General features: G+C 42.5%; 3 protein-coding genes across 3 annotated transcripts; 2 read left to right on the top strand and 1 right to left on the bottom strand.

Annotated features, from left to right (window-relative positions):
• Window positions 1-2,751: 2,751 nt before the first annotated feature.
• LOC6634036 (juvenile hormone esterase) lies at window positions 2,752-4,798 on the bottom strand. The gene is made up of 4 exons (XM_002057737.3): window positions 3,893-4,798; window positions 3,626-3,839; window positions 3,106-3,559; window positions 2,752-3,048 (listed from the first exon to the last, which is right to left on the bottom strand). Exons 1-4 carry the CDS (start codon window positions 4,766-4,768, stop codon window positions 2,844-2,846), a joined length of 1,749 nt encoding a protein of 582 aa, XP_002057773.1. The 5' UTR covers window positions 4,769-4,798; the 3' UTR covers window positions 2,752-2,843.
• A 9,031-nt stretch (window positions 4,799-13,829) lies between these two features.
• gcm2 lies at window positions 13,830-19,383 on the top strand. The gene is made up of 4 exons (XM_070209388.1): window positions 13,830-14,231; window positions 17,326-18,052; window positions 18,108-18,198; window positions 18,257-19,383. Exons 1-4 carry the CDS (start codon window positions 14,221-14,223, stop codon window positions 19,249-19,251), a joined length of 1,824 nt encoding a protein of 607 aa, XP_070065489.1. The 5' UTR covers window positions 13,830-14,220; the 3' UTR covers window positions 19,252-19,383.
• A 580-nt stretch (window positions 19,384-19,963) lies between these two features.
• On the top strand, window positions 19,964-23,578 carry Trx2 (Thioredoxin 2). The gene is made up of 3 exons (XM_002057739.4): window positions 19,964-20,124; window positions 22,745-22,891; window positions 22,959-23,578. Exons 1-3 carry the CDS (start codon window positions 20,101-20,103, stop codon window positions 23,106-23,108), a joined length of 321 nt encoding a protein of 106 aa, XP_002057775.1. The 5' UTR covers window positions 19,964-20,100; the 3' UTR covers window positions 23,109-23,578.
• Window positions 23,579-24,057: the final 479 nt, after the last annotated feature.

Here is a 24,057-nt window from a genome sequence, read left to right as displayed (position 1 = left end):
TTATTTTGTCATAAGACTGATATCATTAATGTCACTCACAATATAGCTTACATTTTGGCCTTTGTGTATAATGAAGTAAATAATATTAAACTGCATTTAATGTAAACGATCAAAGAAATTATCGAATTATTACCTATGTTCAAGCTCAGAACCTTATCAGCTTTTTAGGCCAATATATATTATTTAGAATTATATTTTAGCTTAAAGATAAACGTGCTTTACACTTTTCGCGAATCTTTCTTTTTTCGTATGATAAAGGCAGCTCAAAGGTTAAATGCTCGACGCTTCGGGTGGATACGCAAAAATCGATGGCAAATGCAGTTCAAAGATTTTTTGGGGTAAGCTTAAAATTTGACCACGACCAAATTTTACTTGGAAGTTGTCTAACGAAGAGAAAAACTATACATAATCTGGGTTTCTCTGTTATATGCATACTTTCGTACAACTCGCTTTCAATTCTCTTTCAAAGTTTATACATTAGCGTACCCAGCCCATCTTGATGTTGGGTAACTAGATTTAACCCACTTACACTCAAACACATACATACACACTGACAATATTTCACCCAAATAATTGTACATGGCGCATTTCCCACACCCACAGCAACTGGCAAAATGTATGCAAGCCAATCCAATGACCATCTGCTGAGCTTAACCCAATAAATAGCTGGCATAGTTGCAAGAGCTGCAAGCCAGGGTTCAGCTCTGACTGCCACATAGAGCGGCCGAGTGAGTCATAAATTGTGAAATGCAATGCACATTATCCTCGGCAAAAGATACCAAAAAGCCAAAGAGCTCCAGCTCAGACAGGCCAAGAGCTGAGCTGGGAGACAGCGTGGTGGACACTTTCTGGCAAACAGTTGGCACCTAGTTCAAAGCAGTTGTAGTTGTTGTTGTTGTTGTTGTTGTAGTTGCTGTTGTTGCTGCCTGTGTTATTTATGAGTTTTGTGATGTTTCTGCAAATTTTTCTATGTAAGAGACTCCTTTGTTTTTGCAAGCTTCGAGCTTAGTTGAACTTGCGCCTTATCGAACGTCAATTGCGCAGACAACTTCATTGTAAGACCAAAAGATTCCTGCGCATTGATGTTGACAGCAGGAGTTCGAAGCACGCGTCGTTGTCAGAAACCACAGAAGGAAGTTGCTTGCGGTTCGCATCGGGTCTGCGCTTGGCTTGGCTCAAACGGTCTCGACCAGACATTTCGGTGCCAGTTGCCCAGAAATCTAATTACATTTTGTGGCCAAAGGCGCTGTGAAATTTCGCTAGTGTTTGAGCGATTTCCATCAGTCAATAAAAAACTGCGCTCCAAGCCAACTCGTGCGCATGCGTCGAGTTGGACACAGCAGGCATTTGGCCCAGCGGCAACATCTGATATGCCTCCGTTGGCGACTGGAGGCACTCACAACTTTATTTGCGCTGGATTTCGCGGAAATCGAAATCTTCCACAGGCTCAAAATATTTCGCTGGAAATTGGAATGCCAATTCAATACGACAAGAGCTTTCTGTTTGTTGGTTTGTTGTTTGCCTGTTTGTCTGTTTGTTTTCGTCGCCTTGGCCATACTTCACGAGGCGTCTAACAATTTGTTGAAACGTGCTCCTGGACGGAAAGGCAGACAGACATGAATAGCATATGCGCTGTGCTGACAAGCCAAACAATTAAAACTAAAGTGGAAACGATCAAAATGTGCAACCCCGGACACACAGATCTATTGCCGCAGATATAGTCCAGGCAAACCGCACTCCCTGGCAATTTGCATAAATTAATATATTAACCGTAGTCCAACTGGTTGGACTGTTGTCCCAACACCCTCACAGGACCTCTCGGCGATGATGATGCCATGGCGTGACTCATGGCGTGCTGGAATTCTCGAATTGAATCGACTCGCCGACAATTGCCAATTGGCATTCGGATGTTCAGCGTCATGTGTTCCATATGCTAATGAGTCTAGCAGCGTGCAGGATACTCTACCAGGTCCAATACGATATAGGGCGATGATGAGCCGGCAGCTCACTTTCGACATTGTCATGCTGTCAAGCGTAACCAAACTCCGATAAGAGCAATAAAAATGAAAATAGGTTGCGAGTGGCCCAGAAAAGCAACAATGGCTTTCGTAACATCTGTGAGCTGCCAGAAATGGCAGAGTTTTAGTCTTTGTATGTGTGTGTGTGTGTGGCATTCGATGAGAGGCTACACTTAGCGAAAACTATGTTGTCATTTCAAGACTTGAAGGTCAGCATATTCACGTTATGATATTGATGTAAATGCCATGATCATATGAATATGATCAATGCTCTTAAAATAATATAAATTAATTAAATAAAAGAACTGCTGAAGGGAAGATATATTCTGAGCAAGAAAGTTTAAAATGAGATTGATTGAGATGACCTCTTCAAATAATTCAAAATAATATATATTAGGATCCCTGTCACTTCTAGATTGTAATTTCACCACTTGACATCCCTAAATATACTAAATTGTCAACTATTTCTCTCAGTGCATGCGGTGGCACGCGATCAGTGGCAGGCCATAATGCACGACACGTACCAATGCTATCGACTCGGACTGACTTAATATATGCACCCACACAGTGATGACACGCATACCTACCAAAATAAAAATAAAAAACAAAATACATAAACAACATTGGGGGAGCGACACATCAAATTGGAACTGAAAATTATGCCAATTGGTTTATCACTTGGCAACTGAAAAACAAGCAACATCTGAGGGGCACACAATTGCAGTGAATTAAAAAAGGCAACATTTCCAAATGCCAAATTGCATGCATTTTATAGAAATAAAGATAGGGTATAATCATGCAGTTGGGTACAGTTGTGTTGTCCCTTTAGATGTACTGGCTGAGCCAGCGCTCCTTGGTCTGACGTCGCCAGTTGAGCGGAAACAGGCGCTTCCAGATCTCATAGCGTGCAGCATTGAGGCCCTCCTGCAGGATGAGCTCGTCGCCAATGTCCAGATAGTAGCGCTTCTTAAAGCTGAACGGGCGCCAGCGAATGTTGCGCAGCTTCTCATCGCTGGGCTTATTGGGATCCCTGTGAAACGATGTCCTTTATAATGAAGGCTTGACTTCAAATATCTACCGTACGAACCCCTTGTACGCAAATGCGGAGAACATGCGTGTCATGATGTCGACCATGCGAAACTCATCGTCGTCCTCCGTAAACATGCGACTGATCGATGGCTCCACAAATAAATACATTAGATCATCGTGATGCACTACACCGTAGGGCGCATCCTCCGGATAATGTATGTGGCTGCGTCCACCCTGATAGGCAAATCGATAGTAGTAGACCTTGGTGGAACGCGCAGCCAGATGCACGAAGCGGTGTACGCCAAAGCCCGTCAATGCATCCGAGTATAGTGTGGCCAGGGACTGAAGCGAGCTGTTCGCCTCGAGCGGCAAATGGCCAAAATAATGCTGTCGCAGTTCCTGACTGATGTTCTGGGCACGTGGACTGCTGGCATTGTAGAGGAAACAGATGGGTGCCAGAGCCTTAAAGTTGTCATTAAAGGCGCTGAGCAAGGCGGGGCTCTGCAGAATAGCTAAGTTCAAAGTTCAAAGTGAATCAATTAGGATGCGAGATAATACCATCTCTGCATGGCACTCACATATAGCTGGGCCCACAAACTCATCCTTGGTCATGCCCGTTATGATGGGTATCTTCATAAAGTCGCCATTCTGATAGCTGCGCACGGGATCCTCAATTAGGAAACGCTCCTGTCCAAAGTCCGGCTCCACCACGGGCTTCCACAATATCAGCGGATTGTTGCGTCCAAAGTCAAACATGCGTGGCAGGGTATTCGCATATTCCAAATAATGTTTCTGTGCAGAGAAGCTTTAGATGCTGTCCAACTGTTTTCATGAATGAAGCTCACCCCACGCAGGCAGCTCAGCATTTCGTCCGTATCCTCTGTGTCGCACTGCAGCAATGCGGCCTGCTTTTTGGCCACGTCCATTTGATGCTCCGGCAGCGACCACTGGCCCGTTGCGGCGCCACTCATCACAATGGCGCGATGGAACAAGCCCTGCGACATGGGCGACACCATGTGCAGGGTTATGGCCATGGCGCCAGCTCCATAGCCCAGCAGTGTAATCGCGTTTGGATCGCCGCCAAAGCGTGAGATATGCAGCTTTAGCCAGCGCAGCAGCTGCACCTGGTCCTTGAGGCCCATGTTGCCTGGCGCCTGCTGCGTGCCAGTGGCCAGAAATCCCAGTGTGCCCAGGCGATAGTTGAAGGTAACCAGCACCAGGTTGCGATCCATGAAATACTGGGGACCCGCAAAGTTCTTGCTCTGGCCAGACAGCGAGTAGAAGCCACCAGGATGTATGAACACAATGACGGGCTTCTTGGGGTTCGGACGCGACTCGCTGGGCAGGTCGCGTGAGTAGATGTTCAGCCTCAGGCAATCCTCGCTCACATCGTCACTGAACAGGCCCGGCTGCGGGCACTTGGGTCCGTCGAAGGTGGCATCGAATATGTCGAACCATTGTTCTACCGGCTCCGGCGGCTTGAAGCGCAGATTGTCCACGGGCGCCTTGGCATAGGGTATGCCCCGGAACGCATAAAAATTGCGACCTGCCTGTGAAGGCAATATCGTGCCACGGATTTTACCCAATGCTGTGGTAATAACCAGATCCGAGAGCTCCTTATCGCTGCCGATGGGCACGTCCTCATCCTCATCCAGTGTCTTGGTCAGTTCGCTGCATAGAGCGCTGCCAAGAAGCAGCAGCAATCCAAACAGTTGCCACATTCTCTGCGCGCTGTGGAAACAACACTGTGGAGGCTGGGGCTGCAGCTCCAGGCTTTTATAGCCCCCAACCGGACACCTGGCTTATGTCACATAAAGTGCGCAAATTGATGATATTCTGACTGCAGCTCGGCGTGGGCGTGCGCTGTTGCTTCCTTGTTCTTTAAGCTCTTCCCATGTCCAATTGCGAGAATGCCCGCCTGCCCGTGTAGTCCATAAATAACTGACACGCTGTCTGGTGGTTCTTTCAATATTCCTTCAGCTCTTCCCACACACACCCAGTCCTTTCTGGCAGCAATCCCAATCGGCCAATCGTCCAGTCGTCCAATCGCCCAATCGGCCTGCCCAACGCAACCCACGCACATTTCTTTCGAATGCTTCAGTTGTGTATTTCTCCATTAATTTGTTATTGCTCCAATTTTCCCACGTGAACTTGTTTGCGTGTTTGCGGCTTATTAGATTAGCAGCGCATTTAGACACCCTGCCCGCCGCCCTCGGCCCTAACCTCACGGTGACCTACCCAAAAACAGAAAAAAAAAACAAAAAAACAAAAGCGGAATATACAACAGCAGAAAGTGATCCTTAAATGCCCGCTAATAGCGTTTAATGGTGAGCATAAAAGGTGAGCACAAGTCATAAAGTTCTGCAGCGCAAGATGATGATGACACACCCCTCAGTACCCAGCCAAGGATTCCCGAAACTGCCTGAGAGACCGCAGATCCAGCCGAGAACTGCGTTAAGTGTTCCTTTGTGCTCTTCTTCCGTTGGTTCAACCTTATTTGTTTTGCTCTTCTGTTAATTCTGTCTGCTTGCTGGGCTCAAAGGACGCACATAAATTGTCAGTTGTGTAGGGCAGACAAAAAGCGTGCTAATTGGATTTATATTGGGCATTATGAAAGGAACTTGGTAGCACTTCCTTGCCCTCTTTTCAAGTGTGAAAACATATCGCGGGCTGATGTTTTCCCATTGCCAGTGGGAGCGAAATGCTGAGTTACAAAGTTTTTCAAAGGGATTTTCGTTCAAAGGACGCAACTTCCCATCTGCTATTCCATATTGATTACGTTGCGGGAATATTTTTGTGTATTTATTTTTTACAAAATAAAGTTATATGTGAGGAGTTTGCTTAATTAAATCCCAAGTCCATAAACTAAAATGTCCAGGATGTGAGGGTGTTAAATATCTATTTAGTTTGGTGAATCAAATAGTTTTCAATCTTGATTGAATAATCAATTAATGTGTAAGAAGTACCAGGTATGCGCTGTGCTGCATTTGTGACCTCTTCTCATATCACTTGAAGGTCACACATTAGCCAATGCTGTAGAGGCTTCAACAGGGCTCATAAGCCGGCGGATCGTGAGGATAAATAACAGTCGTTCGGACTGGCACATGCTCCAACTCCTACACTGTGGCTGGAGCATAACGTATAATTGATGATATGACCTCATTCGCACAGCACCTTGCCCCGCCCGACGAATTGATGCCAAGCAGCTCGGCGGCAATCTTCACGCCTTGACATCTTGGCTTCTATGGCTATGGCAATACCCAAAGTCATCATCGTGGCAAGCTGTGCCGTTGTTAGACATTCTGTGGTCGTCGTCGTCTTCGCATTACCAGGTAATTGTAACGTCAGCTCTAGCACGGGCTCGAGCTCGGCAGGTGACACAAATGCAGACGCCTCCGGTGCTGCAGCCAGACACTAATGACCAGGCCAACGACGAAGACGACGTCGAGCCATGCGCCACAGGATGTGTCTGCAACGTTGTCGAGAGGTGTGAAGAGTGGCCAACTCTCTGAGTATGTGTGTTTGCGTGTTGTTGCTTTTATGACTCCTGCCGCGCCTCAAGTGTGCCCGTGGTGATGTTGTGGGTTTTTCCTATTAAAAGTGTTTGGTTTTAACTTTCAATTTGGATTTAATTAGCTGGCAAATGTTGACATATTGCCAGGAGCCAAGCGAAGCCCAAGGCTTGCGTGTGGTCGATTCTGCAAAGATGCTCAGATATCGGCACCTTTCGCTGGAACCTGACATAGTTACTATCTAAGTGCCATCTAATAGATTAGGATTTGCCAAGTGTCGACCCTGCCAAACCAAAAAAAAAAAAAAAAAAAACTCCAATTCAATTCGATTGTCAGAACGCATAATTTATTGTGCACACTCATTAGATCGTGAGGCGATTGTCTGTTCTAAATTAGCATCCCATTCTATTTGTACTTGGTTTCTAATGCGCCCCTAGCGCGGCGGGGTGGGCAAACCAGCAAAACCATCCCTCCAAAAATAAAAAAAGAAAAACACGAAACGTTAAATGCACATTGACTAATGAAATGTTTGGCGATTTCGATTTCGATTCAGATTCAGATTCGATTTCGAGTGCCCGCGCGAGAGGTCGTTCTGGGCCAAATGATTTGAGTAATTTATGGCCCACAAAATCGTGGCTGTAGCCAAAACAATTGCACATGATTTCGCCTCCTAAAAATGCAACAAAAATATCAAATTTTGTGTTTGCATTCGATAGATTCATTTGTTTGTCTGTTTCGCCATGCCATTTGCCTGTGTTTTTATGCCAATTTGCATTTGATAATACGCCCGCGAACTATTGTCACCAGAATGTTGGCTAATTAGAGGGATTTGTTTTCCAGTTTTTATGGCCTCATAGAGCGCCAGCGATGCGTGTGCCCGTACCCAGGACCTGGAGCAGCACATGGGCACGCGTCCTAGATGAGCCGCAACAGAGATAACTTTTTTTCATTTGGAAATTAATGGCCAAGCGCATTTGCCAAATTGGCAGGCGTGTAGAGAGAATGAATGTGAAATGTGTAGATACAAATGTGGGCAAAAATCAAGTAAAATAAACTAGCATTTGATATGCCTAATGCCAATACTCAATGCTCAACTGCATTTAGTTTTAGTGGATGTAGACAAAACTATAAATGAAATAAATACTGCCTTAATTATTTTTGAAGAATATATTGTTTATCGGAGACCATATTGGTTATCGTACTTGGCTCTTGATCCTGATTAAGTTAGAAACTGCCTTCATTTGTCTTAGTTATTATATCAGAAAATAATATTAGAAGTACATGAGTTATTCGATATAAAAACTCTTAAATTTTTCTATCCAACTGTTAATGGCACTCTTCCGGTCAATAGAAGTCACATATCCATTAGCAGCTGCCTTGCTCCTACTTCTCACATGAGCATATGCAAAAATAAGTGTGTATGGATGCGAAATAGATGAGCACACTCTATTGGAATAATCCTCCCCAGTCGAATAATCGGGCGCGACATAAACAACAATTGACAAACGGTAAAAACTGTCAAAGGCAATTGTCGCAGTCTTTGTTCATTTGGGCACAACAAACTGACAGACAGACAGACTGGTAAAGTGATTGATCATATGATGAGCTCTTTGATTCTCCGGGACGGGACGTGGCTATGACTGGGCGCGCTCGTACATCAATTTCGAGTGGGCCTCTAAATGAACGTGGGAGTTTCTGGTTTGCACCTTGAGTTTTGCGTCTGGCTTGGCCATGCGAAGCACGTGCCGCAGACTCGAGGCGCTGCCTAGCATGTAAATCTGTATGTGGCACTTGCAACAGCTCCACAACAGCAGCCGCCTGCTGTATGCTGTCTGGCTGTCTGGCTGTCTGGCTGCCTGCTGCCTGCCGCCTGCATAAACTCGTGCAGCAGCAGAAGAAGAGGTGCAGCTGCTGGGCTGGCGGCTTGCCGCAGTCTTTGCCACTTCCTTTTCGTGGTCTGCTTAAGAATTTAACCCGTGCCGTCTACGTGCTACGCTGGAGTGTGCTGCCAGAGAGCTCAATGCATTCGGAGCTAAATTAATTGTTGTTATTATTTAGTTGCATTTTGTAGCATTCTGGCCGATAGCACCTGTTGGCCATGGCCGGCGCACATTTATTGAATTTTAATAAACTGTGATCCTTTGATTTCGCATGCGCGCACTTTTCATTTCTATAATCGCCTCTGATGTGCTGATAACTCCCGACTCTGCCTACTGACTGGCCTTCATTCAGCTATAATCATAATCGTAATCGCAGTCGTCAACATAATCGTAATTAAGTTAAGCGTCTATATATGTATATATATATATATATGAACCATTCATTTTTGGCGTCTGCCGACTGGGCGACTGGTCTGCGGCAGCTCCTTGTCGTAGGTCATGCGTGCCGCTGGCCAGTCGGATTGTCGTCTGGATCGGTCGCACCTAAGTGGCCTGGCGCTACGCTACTTTTGCCAACTTGATTGCTTATGCGCATATATATGCGGGATGAATTCAATTGTGTCCAGATTTCACATCTTGTTTTACTGGCTTAGATCCAACGAGACCAGCTGAGGCTGATCGGCAAAACAAGTTTCAGCTAAGAAGGACGTTGTTAGACCAGAAAAAGTATTCGTAAGCGAACATGCAAAGTAAACTTAATTGGCTTAACTTTATTTAGCACATATAATAAATTAGAAAGAATAGGGAGGAAAAAGTTATTAAGAAGAGTAAAGGAGTTAGTTTGACAATAACAGTTTCTGTTTTGTTAATTAATCATTCGTGCAGATGTTAAATTAAACTCTATTTTACTTTAAGGAGCCCAGGTGGTTTTCACACTCTTTGTCTCACTAAAATATCAAACATAGTACATATGTTTATTCTATATATATATATATATATATAGTATAAAAAGTTAAGCCATGTGAAAAATTGTTTAAATCAAAATTATCTTTAAACAGACCCTTTTAAGTTCATGTGACTGTTTTAAGGTATTTAGAGATAAATCCATTTATTGATTTACTTCTCATTTGGCACTATTTAATTACAGTGATAGTCAGATATAAAAATTGGTGGCATTTTAATAATAAAATGGCTTAGATTTTTCTTGAATTTCAGGAACCAAAAACAATTTTTGTTTTGCGCAATTCAAACTCAAACTGTCGTTGCAGGCCGACCCAAAGAAAGATGCGAAACCATTCGAAATTAACCCCAACTTTCAAAGCCACCCAGTAGTCGAACCACTCTGCTATCTTATCGCAGCATCGCGGCTCGTTGGAGCACAGAGGCATTGAAGTTGATATGAATGGATGCACTCAAGATAAGCCAACATAACTGTGGACGGGCACAGAGCTGAACGCCAAGGTCAAGGGCATGGACATGGAGCAGCTTTTCCACAAACACATACTACTTAAATAAAATACGTAACAATTGAAAAAGTTGACGCAAAAAAAGTATTCAGGCTGTTAGCAAAATGATGCTGATGTGAAACAGGCCCTCGGGCGTCTAACTGCACTTTGACAACTGGGAAAAAATAAGGTAACAAAAATTCCAGTAATGATCGTGTACCTCGGAAGCCTGTCTTTAGGCCGAATTCCTTGACATGCATCAGATGAGAAGCAATAAGATGAGATGTGTGCAATTGTGCGATAATCAAACGTTTCGCGGCCAAAACACATTAGTGTCAAATGGCTTTTGCCCGGAGCCCTGCCAGGGCCTGCTTATTGTTTAAACAGGCGACAGGACGACACGCGTGGCCAGGCCCGACTGGGCCAGGCTGTCCGGGCTGCTATTAAAATCATTATGCCGCAAATGTGGCAAATTTTCAACAGTTCATTTAACTGATTAAAGTGTAAGGCAGCGACGCTTCGATTTTGGCCAATTTGCCCGACTGATGAAGAATTGGCCCAGGACAGACGCTGTCCAGTCGCTCTTTAGGCTTATGTGAGTAAATTACATCACAGGAGCTATGTAATTTTGGCACCTTCTGCTTTTTTTTTGTGTCCCGTGTGGCAGCAGAAAGAAGTCATAAAATTAAATTTATGAGTCATAATTTTTATAATCAAAAATACGTTTTTTTGTTTTTGTCTTAACGCTTGCGGCTCATTTGGAAGAGCGCACATCGCGCCTTTATAATTGGGTTCTAATCGGGCTCATTTATAAGGTCACAATCCTCTGACTCTTTGACTCCAAAAATCCATTAGCATTTGGCTTAAACACATTTGTCAAAAGGCCTCTCAAAAACAATGTTGTTGTGGGTGATTTCTGTGTGTGTGTGTGTTAAATATTAATCAGTCAATAGGCAAAATGTTAATCCGCATTTGAAATGCCTTGTTGTTATTGTTGTTATTGTTGTTGTTTCCCTTGATCTATTAGTGGACCGCCCAGCGTGACGACCAATTAATTGCGTAAATGGAAAAATTGCCTTCGGTTGGTCTTTGTCTTTGTTGGGTGCCACAAGTCGCACTTTGGAGCTTGTCTGTGATTTTTGCTTTGACTGGGCAACAATATTCAAATTTTTAACGACCCAAAATTCGAATATATTTCCAAAAAATTATCGAATTTTTTAAAACACATTTATAAATCAATCGTTGCATAATATAAATAAATATTTGATTTTTTTTTTAGTTTTTTTATCCATTTGTATGTGTGTGTATTAATTTGATATTTATTTATTTATATTTAATTCAATTGCCTCAATATAAATTGAATAAAAATATTTTTATTGTAAATCTGATTGGAATTTTGTATTTATAAATTTATTTGTTTTAATTACTCGGAAATATTATACATTTTATTTTGAATTGTTCTTTATTTTTTTTATTTTACTTGAGTTTTTCAAATTTACTAACTTTGCGCTGGAAGAGTGAAATTTGTTGAAGTGTAGAGCGCAGCTAATTAATTAATAATATTTGTGCTTCGAATCATTTGAAAACCATTTGAAACTAAACCAATTTTTATTTATTTTAACTGAGCAATGATTAATTTGGTGCGCTAAAAATTTAAGTTTGGTTTATTGTTATTTGTGGTGTCTTCAATGACAGGCCCTTTTTTTTTTTTTTTGGGAACAGCTTGAGCTTTTTCAGTTGGAGAGCACGCGCTCATTAGAGCGAGCGCTGCTGGAGTCTACGGCGGAGTCGGCTGGAGTCGGGCTGGGACCACACCGAGTGTATCTACATTAAACAAGGCATGATTATAATAATGTTGAGCAATTAATTGCGAAAAGCCAAAGTTATGAGCGCAGCTGCAACAAACTAAACATTTACGAGTTGTAAAATTAACTGTGTGTGTGTGTGTGTGTGTGCGTGTGTGTTTTCTACTATTTTTGTTGCGTTGAAATATGTTTTTGTCACCCGTATAATTTGGCGAGTGGTGCGTTAAGGCGACAACAACGTCGGCAACAGGCCAAGAGTTAGGAGCCACTCATCGGCTGGCTGGCAGCCATTTCTGCCTATTGGGGTAGTACACACACACACACACACACACACACACATCTTGAGGCCCAATCCCGTATAATCAGCCCAGGTGAGTGCGTACTGCCCTTTTAATTATGGGTCACAGTCAATGAACAGCAGCAGCCGCGGTCGCAGTCGCAGTCGCAGCCGCAGCATTTCTTTCATTGCATTTCCTGTCAACGGCACCTCAATTTTCACTTTAACGCCTATTTGCTGGCAACTTGCTTTCCCCTGCCCACCTGCAAGCCCATTGGCATTGTCTAAGGGCGTCGTTGGCTAATTGTCAGTCGTCTCTGGCTGGCTGGCTGGCTACCAACTACCAACAACTGGACGCATAAATTTGTTTTATTTTACTTTTTTTCTGTTTTTTTTTTCTTTTTGTCTGTAACTTTAACCTAAATGGCGATGCGGGCCGATCAGGTGAAAACACAAGACGACAAGCTCCAGCACCAGCACCAGCACCAGTTGGACCTCTTCCTCAATAATGCCTTGTCGTTCTCATTACCAAATGCCGTTCGTTGCTCGCTGACCATGTTATTATTTTCATTTGTTTATGCTTATTTTGTACGCGATGTTCCCGGCTTAATATGACTCTTAATGTGATTAACCCCAACGGCAGATGGAACATTTGAGAAATTGACGGGCGTCAACTGGTAATGGAGTGGCGCTCTTCGATTTCGAGAATAACTGGGCCGTTGATTTGCATTCGAAAATGATTTAATTTACGCATCCGTATGCCACATCCGCCCCTCTGCAATCAATCAGGACAAGCATTGTGTATGCTAACAAAAAATAAATAGAAACTTGGCGCAAACTAAAAACCTTTAAGTATTATAATATCTTTAATTAGTGCCAGAAATTAAATGAATATTCCAGCTTCTGAGGCAATGTCATAATTTAAATAAGAAATTTTATTTAAACATTTTGTCTATAAGCTACAAGCCATAGCTTATATGGGCTACTTCAATGCTGGCTAAGACAATATATCTTTATCTTAGCCCAAGTTCAAACAAGCCTTGAGAAAGTATGACAATGTTTTCTGGGCGAACTCTTGTAAAATCAGTAAAAATATTGATTTAATCTAGCTTTGAGCATACTGGAATATTATTTGATTGGCGCCAGTTTTACATTTCTAGAGATTTAATTGATTTGGCAAGGCGAATCTTTAATTGCTCTTCAAGCAGCACAAATAATAAGTAAATAATTAAATTTTCCATTAAACTCATATGCAATGAGAGATACTTAGAGCCACTCTCAGAAACACACACACACACACACACACAAGCAGATAATGAGCAATGCCGGCTCTACACACGCTTGCCACACTCCATAGAGTCTGATGTGTGTGTGCGTGTGTGTGCATTGTGCGCGTCAGCAGCTGTTATCCGACCAATCAGCGACGACTGGAATGAACTTGGAATTGCCAGCGCGCGCGCACACACACAGACAGACGCACTTAAGCACACACACACACACACACACACAGATACTCGTATCTGACGGATACATTTGCAGCGAGCATACGTGGAACGGCAGCTGCGGCTGCTGCCTCTGTCTGCAGCTCCCTACAGCCGGGATGGAGTTGGCTGTTGATTGTGCGCCGACGTCGTCGTTTGTGGAGTTTTTGCCAAATTTATGCGGGTGTAGAATGGTCCGTCCGTGCGTCCAATGGGTCCGCTCAATACGCTCATCTCTCAGCAGCGGCTTGGTGTGTGGCTGTTGTTGGTTTTTGTAGGTGGAGCCAGCCATAATATCATTTCATTGTTGACAAAACTTTGCCAGCGTCGTTTTTGTCTTCAGCCGAAGTTCCATATGCTCATTTCATTTTCTGTTGTTTTCTATCTGGCAGATACGTAAATTTCGCCCTGCTGCACACAGCGCGCACAGGTTGCCACAGCGAAAGGTCGTCATTGTTGTCGTCGCCGTTGTCCATGTCGTTGTCGTTGTCGTCGCCGTTGTCGTTGTCGTTGTCATTGTCATTGCGTGTGCTCAAGCCGAACAAACTAGCGTCGGTTGCTTTCTATTCGTTAGATACAGATACACAATTGTGTTAGGGCCCACGGAAGTCTATTGACGCCATTGCGATTAAAATGGCCAAGTGCTGCAATTGTGAAGTGACAACAGTTTGACAAGTGCGCATCTCACAGCTCAACTATTTATTGGATATATCGTTCGACACACACACACACACACACACACATTCTCTGGATTAACCGCATTTGTTTGGAATATGGTTGTTTTGTAAGTTCTGTTTGGCATATCGTTGGTAGCCTCTCCTCTGCGCTTTCAAGTCCCTTGACACCAGACAAAGGCATTCAAGGAATTATTAATATGCAAACATTCACGCATTTACGATAAAAACCTTCAATCGAAACAATTCCAAAATACCCGAGCATACTCAAGACGAACGACCGCGAATATACCCTTTGCTTACTTCTCTATTTACTATCTTCGAATTTATTAAGTGAAATTCATGATATGTGACTAAACACACTATTATCAAACAATAAGGAGTATTATATCAATAAATATTTAATTTACTTAAATTCTTAAATGTATTTGGACCATGATAAGACTTGAAGTAGTCAACAGGGCTTATTAAGGAAAAGGATTAAGGAAATATTAATTAATTAGTTAGATTTATTGAATGTTTTGGTACATTTCATTTATTTATGGCAATAGATCAGGCCAAAGAATATATTAAAGTTATTTTGGTCGAAATGAATACTTTTATGGATAGAAAATAGAGATTTAAAATTGAAAAGCCCAACAATAAAGTAAATGAATATACCAAATTGAATATTAATAAATTATTTTTTAGTAGGCAAGTCAAAATTAAGTTTAAGCTCAAACAGAACTTTATATTTAGAAATAAACACGTAGTTGTGGTTAAATATTTGTGAGTGCGGGTGCAAATAAATTCAAAGAAGAAGAAAACGTATTTAAGATAACAAAAGTAATTTTAATATAATATATTTTCAATAAGTATGGACTGCCATATACACAACAATATCAGCAGTTATTTTCCAATAAATAAATTCGCTACCGCAAACATAATCTCAAGCTACGCAATTATTTTCAAACAACTTTGGCACAATCTCGTTATTTGCAAACTCCAAGGGCAATCCTCAAAATAAATTATTGTCGATATACAAGAAATATAATTTTTTTTGTTTTCTATATAAATTAAATATTACATAAATTACAATAAATTCAAGAATATAAAGTAATTGCATCTGATCGATTATGAAATTATGATTTTATATTTTTACCATTATTTGCGATTTTGTTTATAATTGAATGCAAAAGGTCAAAGGCATCCATTTGACGTAGGTTAATTTCTGCATAAATTTACAATACCAAAGAAATCTTATCTTAATTACTGAAAAAAAATATTTTAGCATTTTTTGCGGTATCGAGAAATATGTTTTTCACATTAAGAAAAAAAAACAACGCAATTACATTCAAGTAAAACTAGAGTGAAAAATATCATGAGAGTGCCGAGGATTGAATACCCTTACGTACAGATCTAATTGTCATCATAGTTTTCTGATTTACATTATTGTCTTCGGATCAGGGAAAAACTTGGTCTTCCAAATATTATACAAGTATTCTTAGTAAACTAACACAATCAAATCAACATAGAGTTGATTGAAAAATCTGCTAAAACTTAGAGCCGATTACAAAACGCAATGATAAAGCCCAGCTGAAGCAATAAATCGGTATGCGCAAAAAAAACATACAAATGGAAAGAATCCAATAAAAAGATAAAAAAAAAACAATATCGACATAAGCACAAAAATATTTAAATTATTTCAAGCGCTTTATTATCATGCTGAGCCTAGCCTAGCCCTGGAGCAGAGACTATTAGAGTAAAGGCGGGAAGGGAGGGAGGGAGGAGGCGAGACTTGGTTAATAACACTCGAAAAAAGCCGCGGGGAACACGGACCACACACATGCGCCTAGGGCCCAACGCGGGGGCTGACTTGGCCCAGTGAAAGGGCCCGATGCTCGAGCCGAGCTCTGGCCGCGATTTGTATATAGACATATTTTGTAGGTGACAAAGTTATTATGGGCAGAAGGAGGCCCCGAAGAGAACATGTCACAGCCACCAAAACAACGAAGTGACACTATCAATATCAGATAAGCGCTGCGAAGTGTCAAGCAGTCAATTTACGTGCCCAAAACAAAGCGACAACCGACAAACGACAAACGAGACCCAAAAACACGAGGCACAAGAAGCATGGAACAGGTTCACAGCGGACCACCAGGCGCTCGATCAGGTAGTGTCCAGTTGGGCCAAAGGGCCAAGCGGCCTGCTGTCTTCCCGGTAAACATAAAAAAAAAATATTTTTCATGTGCTCAGCCCGGGGCCCACTCAGAGACTGGCCACAGGGCGCCCTCTAATGAGCGGCAATGCAGCGCGTTGCCTCGACAAATTTATTGCTAATTGTAGAGCGAGCTCCACTAAACGTTTGCCGCATAAATCTAAGCGTGGGGCAACCACGAGACTCCACTCGACTCGACTCGACTCGACTCGAGTGTAGACGGAGACGGAGACGGGCTGGTGTCTCTTCGTTGATCTGTGGATGACTCACACAGCGCCGGCGCTTTAAGTGTCAATCATTTTGTAAGCTGGCGCTCGAATTACCTCGTGGGGCTGGCTTGCATTACTTGGCGGGTTAACTGGGCTAATCCTAACGGTGCCTGCTGTCCCGTCCAGAGTTATGCGTTCCATGACACGCATAAAGCCAAGCAATTCATTTGATTGTCGCGCAGCCCACGCCACGCAGACGATATCAATAAACTGCGCCCGAAGCATTTCATAGGAATCGTTTAGAGTTGTAATTAAGATTGGAGGTCTTAAAGAGATGCCACAGCAATTAAATCGATGCGAGCTAAATAATCGCTGTAAAGCAAGTGAATTTAGTGTAGTTCAAGCACTTTGAAGCTTAAGCAGAGCACAGATAAGAGCTAAGGTCACCCGCATTCCATCCATGAATCGACTTGCTCTTCAGCTTTAAGGCTGACCCACAAAGTACTCTATGCGCTGATTGCTCTTCTTGAGCTTTCATTAAAAAAGAGATCATCAATTGATAAAGATCGTATTCATAAGCGAGGATCCAGGCAAGGAGCTTATCAGACAAAATTAGTAGGTAGTTCAGGCAGTCGAATTGGGCCATATATTCCTAGAGTTTAGTCTCAGCTCAGTTGTTGTCTTCCTGCTGAAGATTAGACTCATCAGTTCCAGTTCAGGCTAAACTGGGAGAGAGTTTATCCTATCTAACAAGTGCAAACGTAGGGATTAGCTGAAGACATGTCGAATTTCTTACAGAAATGGCTACACCTTCAAGGCACACTATCAACAACTCTCGCAACCGGAGCAGCAGCCACAGCTACAGCAGCAACAGCATCAGCAGAGCCAAGAGATTCACTTGCAGCCATCGGCCAGCGGGATGACGACGCATAAGGGCAAACGGGATTGGGATATTAACGATGCGATCGTGCCGCAGGTGGCCGACATTGAGTTCGATGAGTTCAGCGAGTGGAGCGACGGGCATGTTCGTCTGGTCTACTCGGTGCACAACGAGGAGGCCAAGAAGCACATCTCTGGCTGGGCGATGCGCAACACCAACAACCACAACGTGAACATACTGAAGAAGAGCTGCCTGGGTGTGCTGGTCTGCTCGCACCACTGCACGCTGCCCAACGGCTCCAAGATCAATCTGCGCCCGGCCATCTGCGACAAGGCGCGCCGCAAGCAGGAGGGCAAGGCCTGCCCCAACAAGAGCTGTCGCGGCGGGCGACTGGAGATAAAGCCCTGCCGCGGACACTGCGGCTACCCGGTGACACATTTCTGGCGGCACTCGGGCAATGCCATCTTCTTTCAGGCCAAGGGCGTGCACGATCATCTGCGGCCCGACCCCAAGAACTCCAGCGTCTCGAAGCGTGCCTTCGGCCGGGTCTCCCTGACGGGCAGCAAGGCAAGCAGCACATCCGTGGCCAGGGCGCCCAGTGCGCCCAAAAAGTCGGTCATGGCGGGCTTGGTCAAGCAGGTGAAGGTGAGTACCGCCAACAGTCGATTGCGAGTAATTCATGTGCGACTCTCTCCGTCAGCAGCAACAGAATCTCATGGGCAAGGTGCTCAAGCGCAGCAACGCCAGCAATCCGCTGGGCCACTCGGCCTTGGAAATATATCAATTCAATGGTAAGGATCAAATCACAACTACTGCAAAGGCGATTCTAATGATCTTACTTTTACACAGCCTGTGGCAAGTGCACCACGTACAGCCACTGCACGTGCAGCTATCTGGAGGAGACGACGCGCGCCCATCAGCTCAGTCAAACGTCCAACTATATGAGCAGCTCCTGGCCGCTGGCCAACGCTGATTCCGCGCCCTGCGAGTCGTCGGGCAATGTATATACCGTGAACCATCAGCACATTACCTACAACTATCCCATTTATCATGCCACGCCCGCTGCCGCAACTGCCGCGCCGAGCAAGTCGCCCAGCTTGCCCTACACGTGCATCTCGGAGCTGGCCGCCTATCAGCCGGCGCTCAACATGCAGTCCAGCTCCAGCTACAGCAATGCCATCGCCAGCAGCTGCCAGCAGCTGGCGTACGAATCCAGTCCGCAGCTGGCCACGCCGGAGCCGGAGTTTATCAACTACTCGCAAATAAAGCATCTGGGCAACGGCACGGAGCTGGGCTGCAAGAATGAAACGATGCCCACCATCAAGTACAATGCGACCGTGGAGACGCAGCCTGTGCCGGGCTATGCGGCCAGCGTGGAGGACAACTACGACTATTACTACAATCGCGAATCCCACAAGTCCGACTACGAGCTGCAGCAGCAGTTCGGCAACGTATCCGGCCATGCACACTACTACGAGAGCGCCAATAGTTACAGCGGCGTTAGTTACTTCGACACGGGCACCACAGCGCCGGGTAATGGCAACGGCATCAGCAGCGCCAGCGCCAGTGCCGGCTTTAGCGGCAGCGGAATGAACCCAAGCAATGCGAGTCTTGATCCTGGCAGCTACGGCAGCTACTACGATCACTATGCCAACTACGAGCAACAGATGGCGGCGGCGAACGGCTTTGCTGCCGCTGGGAGCGCTGCGTCAAGCAGCGTAGGCGCCGCGCCAACAGTGGCAGTGGCGCCACCTACACCAACGCTCACCTATCATCACCATCACCATCATCATTTACACCACGCGTCGCAACACGCCCCGCAATCAACACACGCGGCCCATTGATAGTACTTACTCATAGTTCTTAGACCCAGGTTATGTTTAGTTTTGAAATCTTAATTTCAATGTGTAGCATTGCGTAGCGTTCTTATTGTTTTTTTGGCTAAATATATTATAAAAATGTTGATTTGTAATCTGCTGTGTGTGGTCTGAAGAAAGAGTTATTTCTAACGGAAACCTATTTTAAATGCTGGCGTACATCCAGTCACGGAAACTGTACTACATCAATGAGAAAATGCTCATTCATCAATGAGCTTGGAGTTAGATTACACAAAACCTGCTCATAAATAAAGTATGTGAGAGTATGATAAATTAAGCTAAATTAAACCTGGGCAAAGACGTTGCGCATACGTGATAATGCGCGCGCCATCTAGCGGAAATCAATCGTGCACATTATATACACAGCGCCATCTAGTTTTGATAAAGCATTGTGCAGCAGTGTTGTATTTAGCAAGTACATTCGTATTTTGAAAAATTATGTTATATTATTAGCTGCTCTTTACATTTAAAATAATTAATATATTATATTTAAAAAGACATTTTTAGAAATATTTAAAATTGAGCTCGATTAGGTGAACCGTACGTACACCACGCTGCTGAGCTTACCACCCACACACCAGTTCAACGGCATTGCCAGACCAAACCAATCCCGTTTACTCTCCCGCTCTTTTTCGTGTTGAATTTTATTTGCTCGTATATGACAGCGGGTCCAAGCGTTGAGCATTGGCATTTGGTATATAAAAATCCCACGAGTTGGTTGCGTGTGCTCTGCGGCTGTTCACTAATTAATAAAACTTCATAAATTTTACCGGTTGTATTTCCACTAAATCCCCCCCCGAACAACAATTCAACAAAATGGTGTACGCAGTTAAAGACGTGGTGAGTATTCTGCAAGCGGATTAACGTAGTTTCGGACAATTTCGGTTAAGTAATAAGCGATTTAACCACCCCGGACCGCCAGACAACGCCGAACTAAAATCATTTTTTTTTTCTGCCACTCATTTTGTTAGTTGCCCCAATTACCATACGCTTTCGAAATATACACACACATCTAATATATCGAAAGCCAGTATATAACAATGATATCATCTCTTTTGGCTCTTTGCTACGACGAACCGGACACCAAAGCAAACGCAACGCGCTAGAAAGTGCCATTTTTTTTGTATGCCTTTTAGATACGTTCCGTAAGAATCGAAAACAACTCGATTGCAATAATTTAATCGCATGCATATACATATACATTCCTCATATACCACATGTGCTATTTGGTTAGACAAACCCCATTATCATCATAATGAGTTCGCACTTTATTTATCAGTATGCACAGTCTTGGCCTGTTCAGCTGGGCACAGGGTGGTTTAACCTCCAAGTTACCCTTTAATGCACATTACACATCGTTTTGGCGGGCCACTCAGCTTCCAAACCGGTTTCAGTCGTGACACATTGTCTCTGCGACAACTAAACAGCACATTCCACTTTTATTTAACATAAATTAACAATTTATAGACGTTGCGTCAGTTTACGTATTTATGAAAAATTTGTACTTAGTCGCAAAAAGCAATAAACACTTTTGACGTCATGGACTGGGCACTTAAAGGAACATAAAATTAGCGTACGATCACTTTTCTTTTTATTTTTGCCGACATCATAAATTTATAAAAAAAAAATTTGTCTATACATATGTTCCAATATGAATATCTATAATCCAATATGAACACATGCGTTCCAATCGGAATCAAATTAGACAACTTTATTTTTGATTCTACGTTTGCGAATATAAAAAAATTTCAATACTAAGCCCCATAAATAAAGTTAAAATTTTTGAAACACTATCTGCAAAAATGTTTTCACCATAAAACGAAATACTTCCATATATACAAAAACAAATATTCCAACTTTAGATAAGAAACTTACACAAAGAAAATTAAACGATAAAGTCCGAAATAAACCCTTGTGCATATTATACATATATGATAGTACTCTGATCCGCTTGGTTCCGACATAAGTTTTGAGGTGATATCTTTAGGACTGTTGATGCAGATCGAGAGTATATATATATATAGTTTATTGGTTTGTAGATGACTCCCTCTCACATTTCATCTGAAAAGCAAATATTTAACTATTCTGCTTAAATATGCACTTGACTAATTCCTAGTTATGTGTTAAAACTAATCATTGCATTCTGAAAATATGAATTAATAATTTTAGCTGCCGTGAGTAAAATGATGTTTCGAATTAATTAGATGATTAAATAGTATGTGGTCACAAAATGAATCATTCGTATGCTTTGAATCCCGATTTTAGATATTGTGTGGGCAGCTATAAAATGAGACAAGCCAAAACTAGTTAAATATATGTATAAGTGGGTAAATCGCAAACATGACCTTGGCACAGGGGCAACCGGTTCCAAGTATTTTGCATCGTAGTCACAGTTTGTGAATATAATTACAATTGATTGCTTAAAACAGATCCCTATCGCAAGATCCAATTCAAATGTATTACAAGTTAAGGGTAGTAATTTCTTGCGCTAACTACGCTGAGTTAGAACTCGAACTCTGGACTAACTTTAACGCAATGAATCATCGGGCTTTTGGCCTAACAGAATGTCGTGCTGGAAATGGGCGCAATTAATAAAAGGACAATTTCAGAAAACGTGACAGGCGCTGACCAGAAACGGAGAGTTCAAGAGAGTCAAAGCAAATGTTTGAGTAAAAGTACAGTACACACATTTTTTTGATATTGATTTGATTTGAAGAAAAGAATTTCAAATATTTTCGATAGGGAAACAATTTGAAAATGATATGCGATGCGATTGAAATTGGGCAACAATTTCGAATGTTTGGCATTCTGAATGCACTCGAAAATATGAAAATAATTCTGTTGAAATCTAATACAGCCCATGCCAATAGTATGGCAAATATTTTGGAAATTCATTTAACTCATGAAGAAATTAGTACAGAACTTGGGAACTTGTCGAGGCATGTCGGAATTTAAGTTCAGGTCAAGTCGAATCCAATTCGAATGAGATACGTTTAGCAATTAAGCAAATGGCTCAGTCGTGCGGCGGAGAGGGGAGAGAGTCCAAATACAAATATTCAACTGCAAGAGATATGAATGGAACTGAAGTGTAACACTATATATAGTGCAGTCGACATATATACATATTTGCACATAATCCTATATACTTGCTTTATGTAATGCTTACACATGTTGGCCCGCACAGATAAGAGGAACGTGTTTCAGTAGCTGCCCAAAAACAAATCGATAGACTGCTAACTCGGGCCCTGCTCAAGATAAGCACTCTACAAATTAGAATTATAAATATAAAACACAATCGGAAAATACAATGTCATAAAATAGCAATTGATGAATTGATGAAATTGTGAAAAATGCATGCGGCTACACACCTCGACCGGGCTATATAAACATAAATGCATTTGGGTCATCGCATGAAAGGCAAGATTGTGACTAATTGAGGTATATGCTCTTGATTTTCTAGAACGACTTCAAGACGCAGCTGACGAATGCTGGCGACAAGCTGGTCGTTGTGGACTTCTTTGCCACCTGGTGTGGACCCTGCAAGATGATTGCGCCCAAGCTGGAGGAACTGTCGCAGCAGTATGCCGAAAAGATAGTCGTGATCAAGGTAAGTGCAAATAGATACTTGACTCAGTTGATAATGTAAATCTAATCGAATATTTGGCCACAAACAGGTCGATGTGGACGAGTGCGAAGACATCGCCATGGAGTACAACATTTCCAGCATGCCCACGTTCCTGTTCATCAAGAACTCCGTCAAGGTGGAGGAGTTCGCCGGCGCCAATGCCGGCCGACTGGCCGAGACTATTCAGAAGCTCATTTAAGCGCAAACGCAATAACAAATAAACCCACATGCCTCTTCAAATGGATTGTCCCCGCGACCACAAAAAGACAATTCGCTTAGGTGTATCAATGAGTTTTCTTCATACCATTTAGTTAATTATGTATTCCATAAGTGCAACGTTGCCTGTGACGTGTTCAACAACAACAACATTAACAACAACAACAACAAAATAAGAAGCAAAGAAACTAGAAAACATTTTATCGAATCAATCATTGCACTCGATTAACGCGGATTAATTGCATTATTAGTATCCGAAATTATTTGTCGTGTTTCACACTGCAGCGCAGCATAAACGAAAAAATGAGATACAAAAGTGGCTTTAAATGTAACTAAAGTAAAATGTTTGCCTAATTTACTAGCTAGTTAAGACGGGTTCTTTTTGTAACGCAAACTTATTGTAAACGTTTCACAGCAAACAGAAGTAAATCAAATAAATAAATGTAAAACAAATTCTCCTCCTTGTTTTTTCGTACTTGTTAAATTGTTGATATTCCAGGCTATGTGAACTCAATGTGAATGACACGGAAGTTCGCAGTATCAAAAAAATAAATTATTCAAGTCATTTATTAACTCACCTTTCGGTTACCAGGTGCAAAGGTAAAATATTGCAGATTAGATTAGATACGTTTCCAAACGCCAACCAATTGGTCTCTATAAACGAGGAAACAATACGAGAGATAAGAATTCAAAGTTGAGCATGAAAAGTGATTAATATTACAACTAGAATGAAATATAGAATTGAATGTTTTAACACCGATATCCTTAAGATGATCTGTATCTACAGATCTACGGCCGCATTGAAATGTTATTAGAGTATCTAAAATGCTTGCTCAAACTTCTATGCACTGCCAAAATATCAATTCGATATTTTTTAACACACTTTTCATAAATCCATATTTTCTTTTTTGAATAGAAATAGTTGGGATTGG

Source organism: Drosophila virilis, chromosome 4 (assembly GCF_030788295.1).
Source record: "Drosophila virilis strain 15010-1051.87 chromosome 4, Dvir_AGI_RSII-ME, whole genome shotgun sequence".
Taxonomy (NCBI): domain Eukaryota; kingdom Metazoa; phylum Arthropoda; class Insecta; order Diptera; family Drosophilidae; genus Drosophila; species Drosophila virilis.
This window is presented reverse-complemented; position numbering and strand designations above follow the sequence as displayed.

What these genes read in the sequence shown, in the direction of transcription:
- LOC6634036 (XM_002057737.3), bottom strand. Translation starts at nt 4,768, where the DNA reads ATGTGGCAACTGTTTGGATTGCTGCTGCTTCTTGGCAGCGCTCTATGC. An exon ending in TGCTGAGCTGCCTGCGTGGG is followed by an intron (nt 3,840 to 3,892) that starts GTGAGCTTCATT and finishes TTCTCTGCACAG; the next exon opens with AAACATTATTTGGAATATGC. An exon ending in GTTTGTGGGCCCAGCTATAT is followed by an intron (nt 3,560 to 3,625) that starts GTGAGTGCCATG and finishes CTTTGAACTTAG; the next exon opens with CTATTCTGCAGAGCCCCGCC.
- gcm2 (XM_070209388.1), top strand. An exon ending in GCTTGGTCAAGCAGGTGAAG is followed by an intron (nt 18,053 to 18,107) that starts GTGAGTACCGCC and finishes TCTCTCCGTCAG; the next exon opens with CAGCAACAGAATCTCATGGG. An exon ending in GGAAATATATCAATTCAATG is followed by an intron (nt 18,199 to 18,256) that starts GTAAGGATCAAA and finishes ACTTTTACACAG; the next exon opens with CCTGTGGCAAGTGCACCACG.
- Trx2 (XM_002057739.4), top strand. Translation starts at nt 20,101, where the DNA reads ATGGTGTACGCAGTTAAAGACGTG. An exon ending in TGTACGCAGTTAAAGACGTG is followed by an intron (nt 20,125 to 22,744) that starts GTGAGTATTCTG and finishes TTGATTTTCTAG; the next exon opens with AACGACTTCAAGACGCAGCT. An exon ending in AAAAGATAGTCGTGATCAAG is followed by an intron (nt 22,892 to 22,958) that starts GTAAGTGCAAAT and finishes GGCCACAAACAG; the next exon opens with GTCGATGTGGACGAGTGCGA.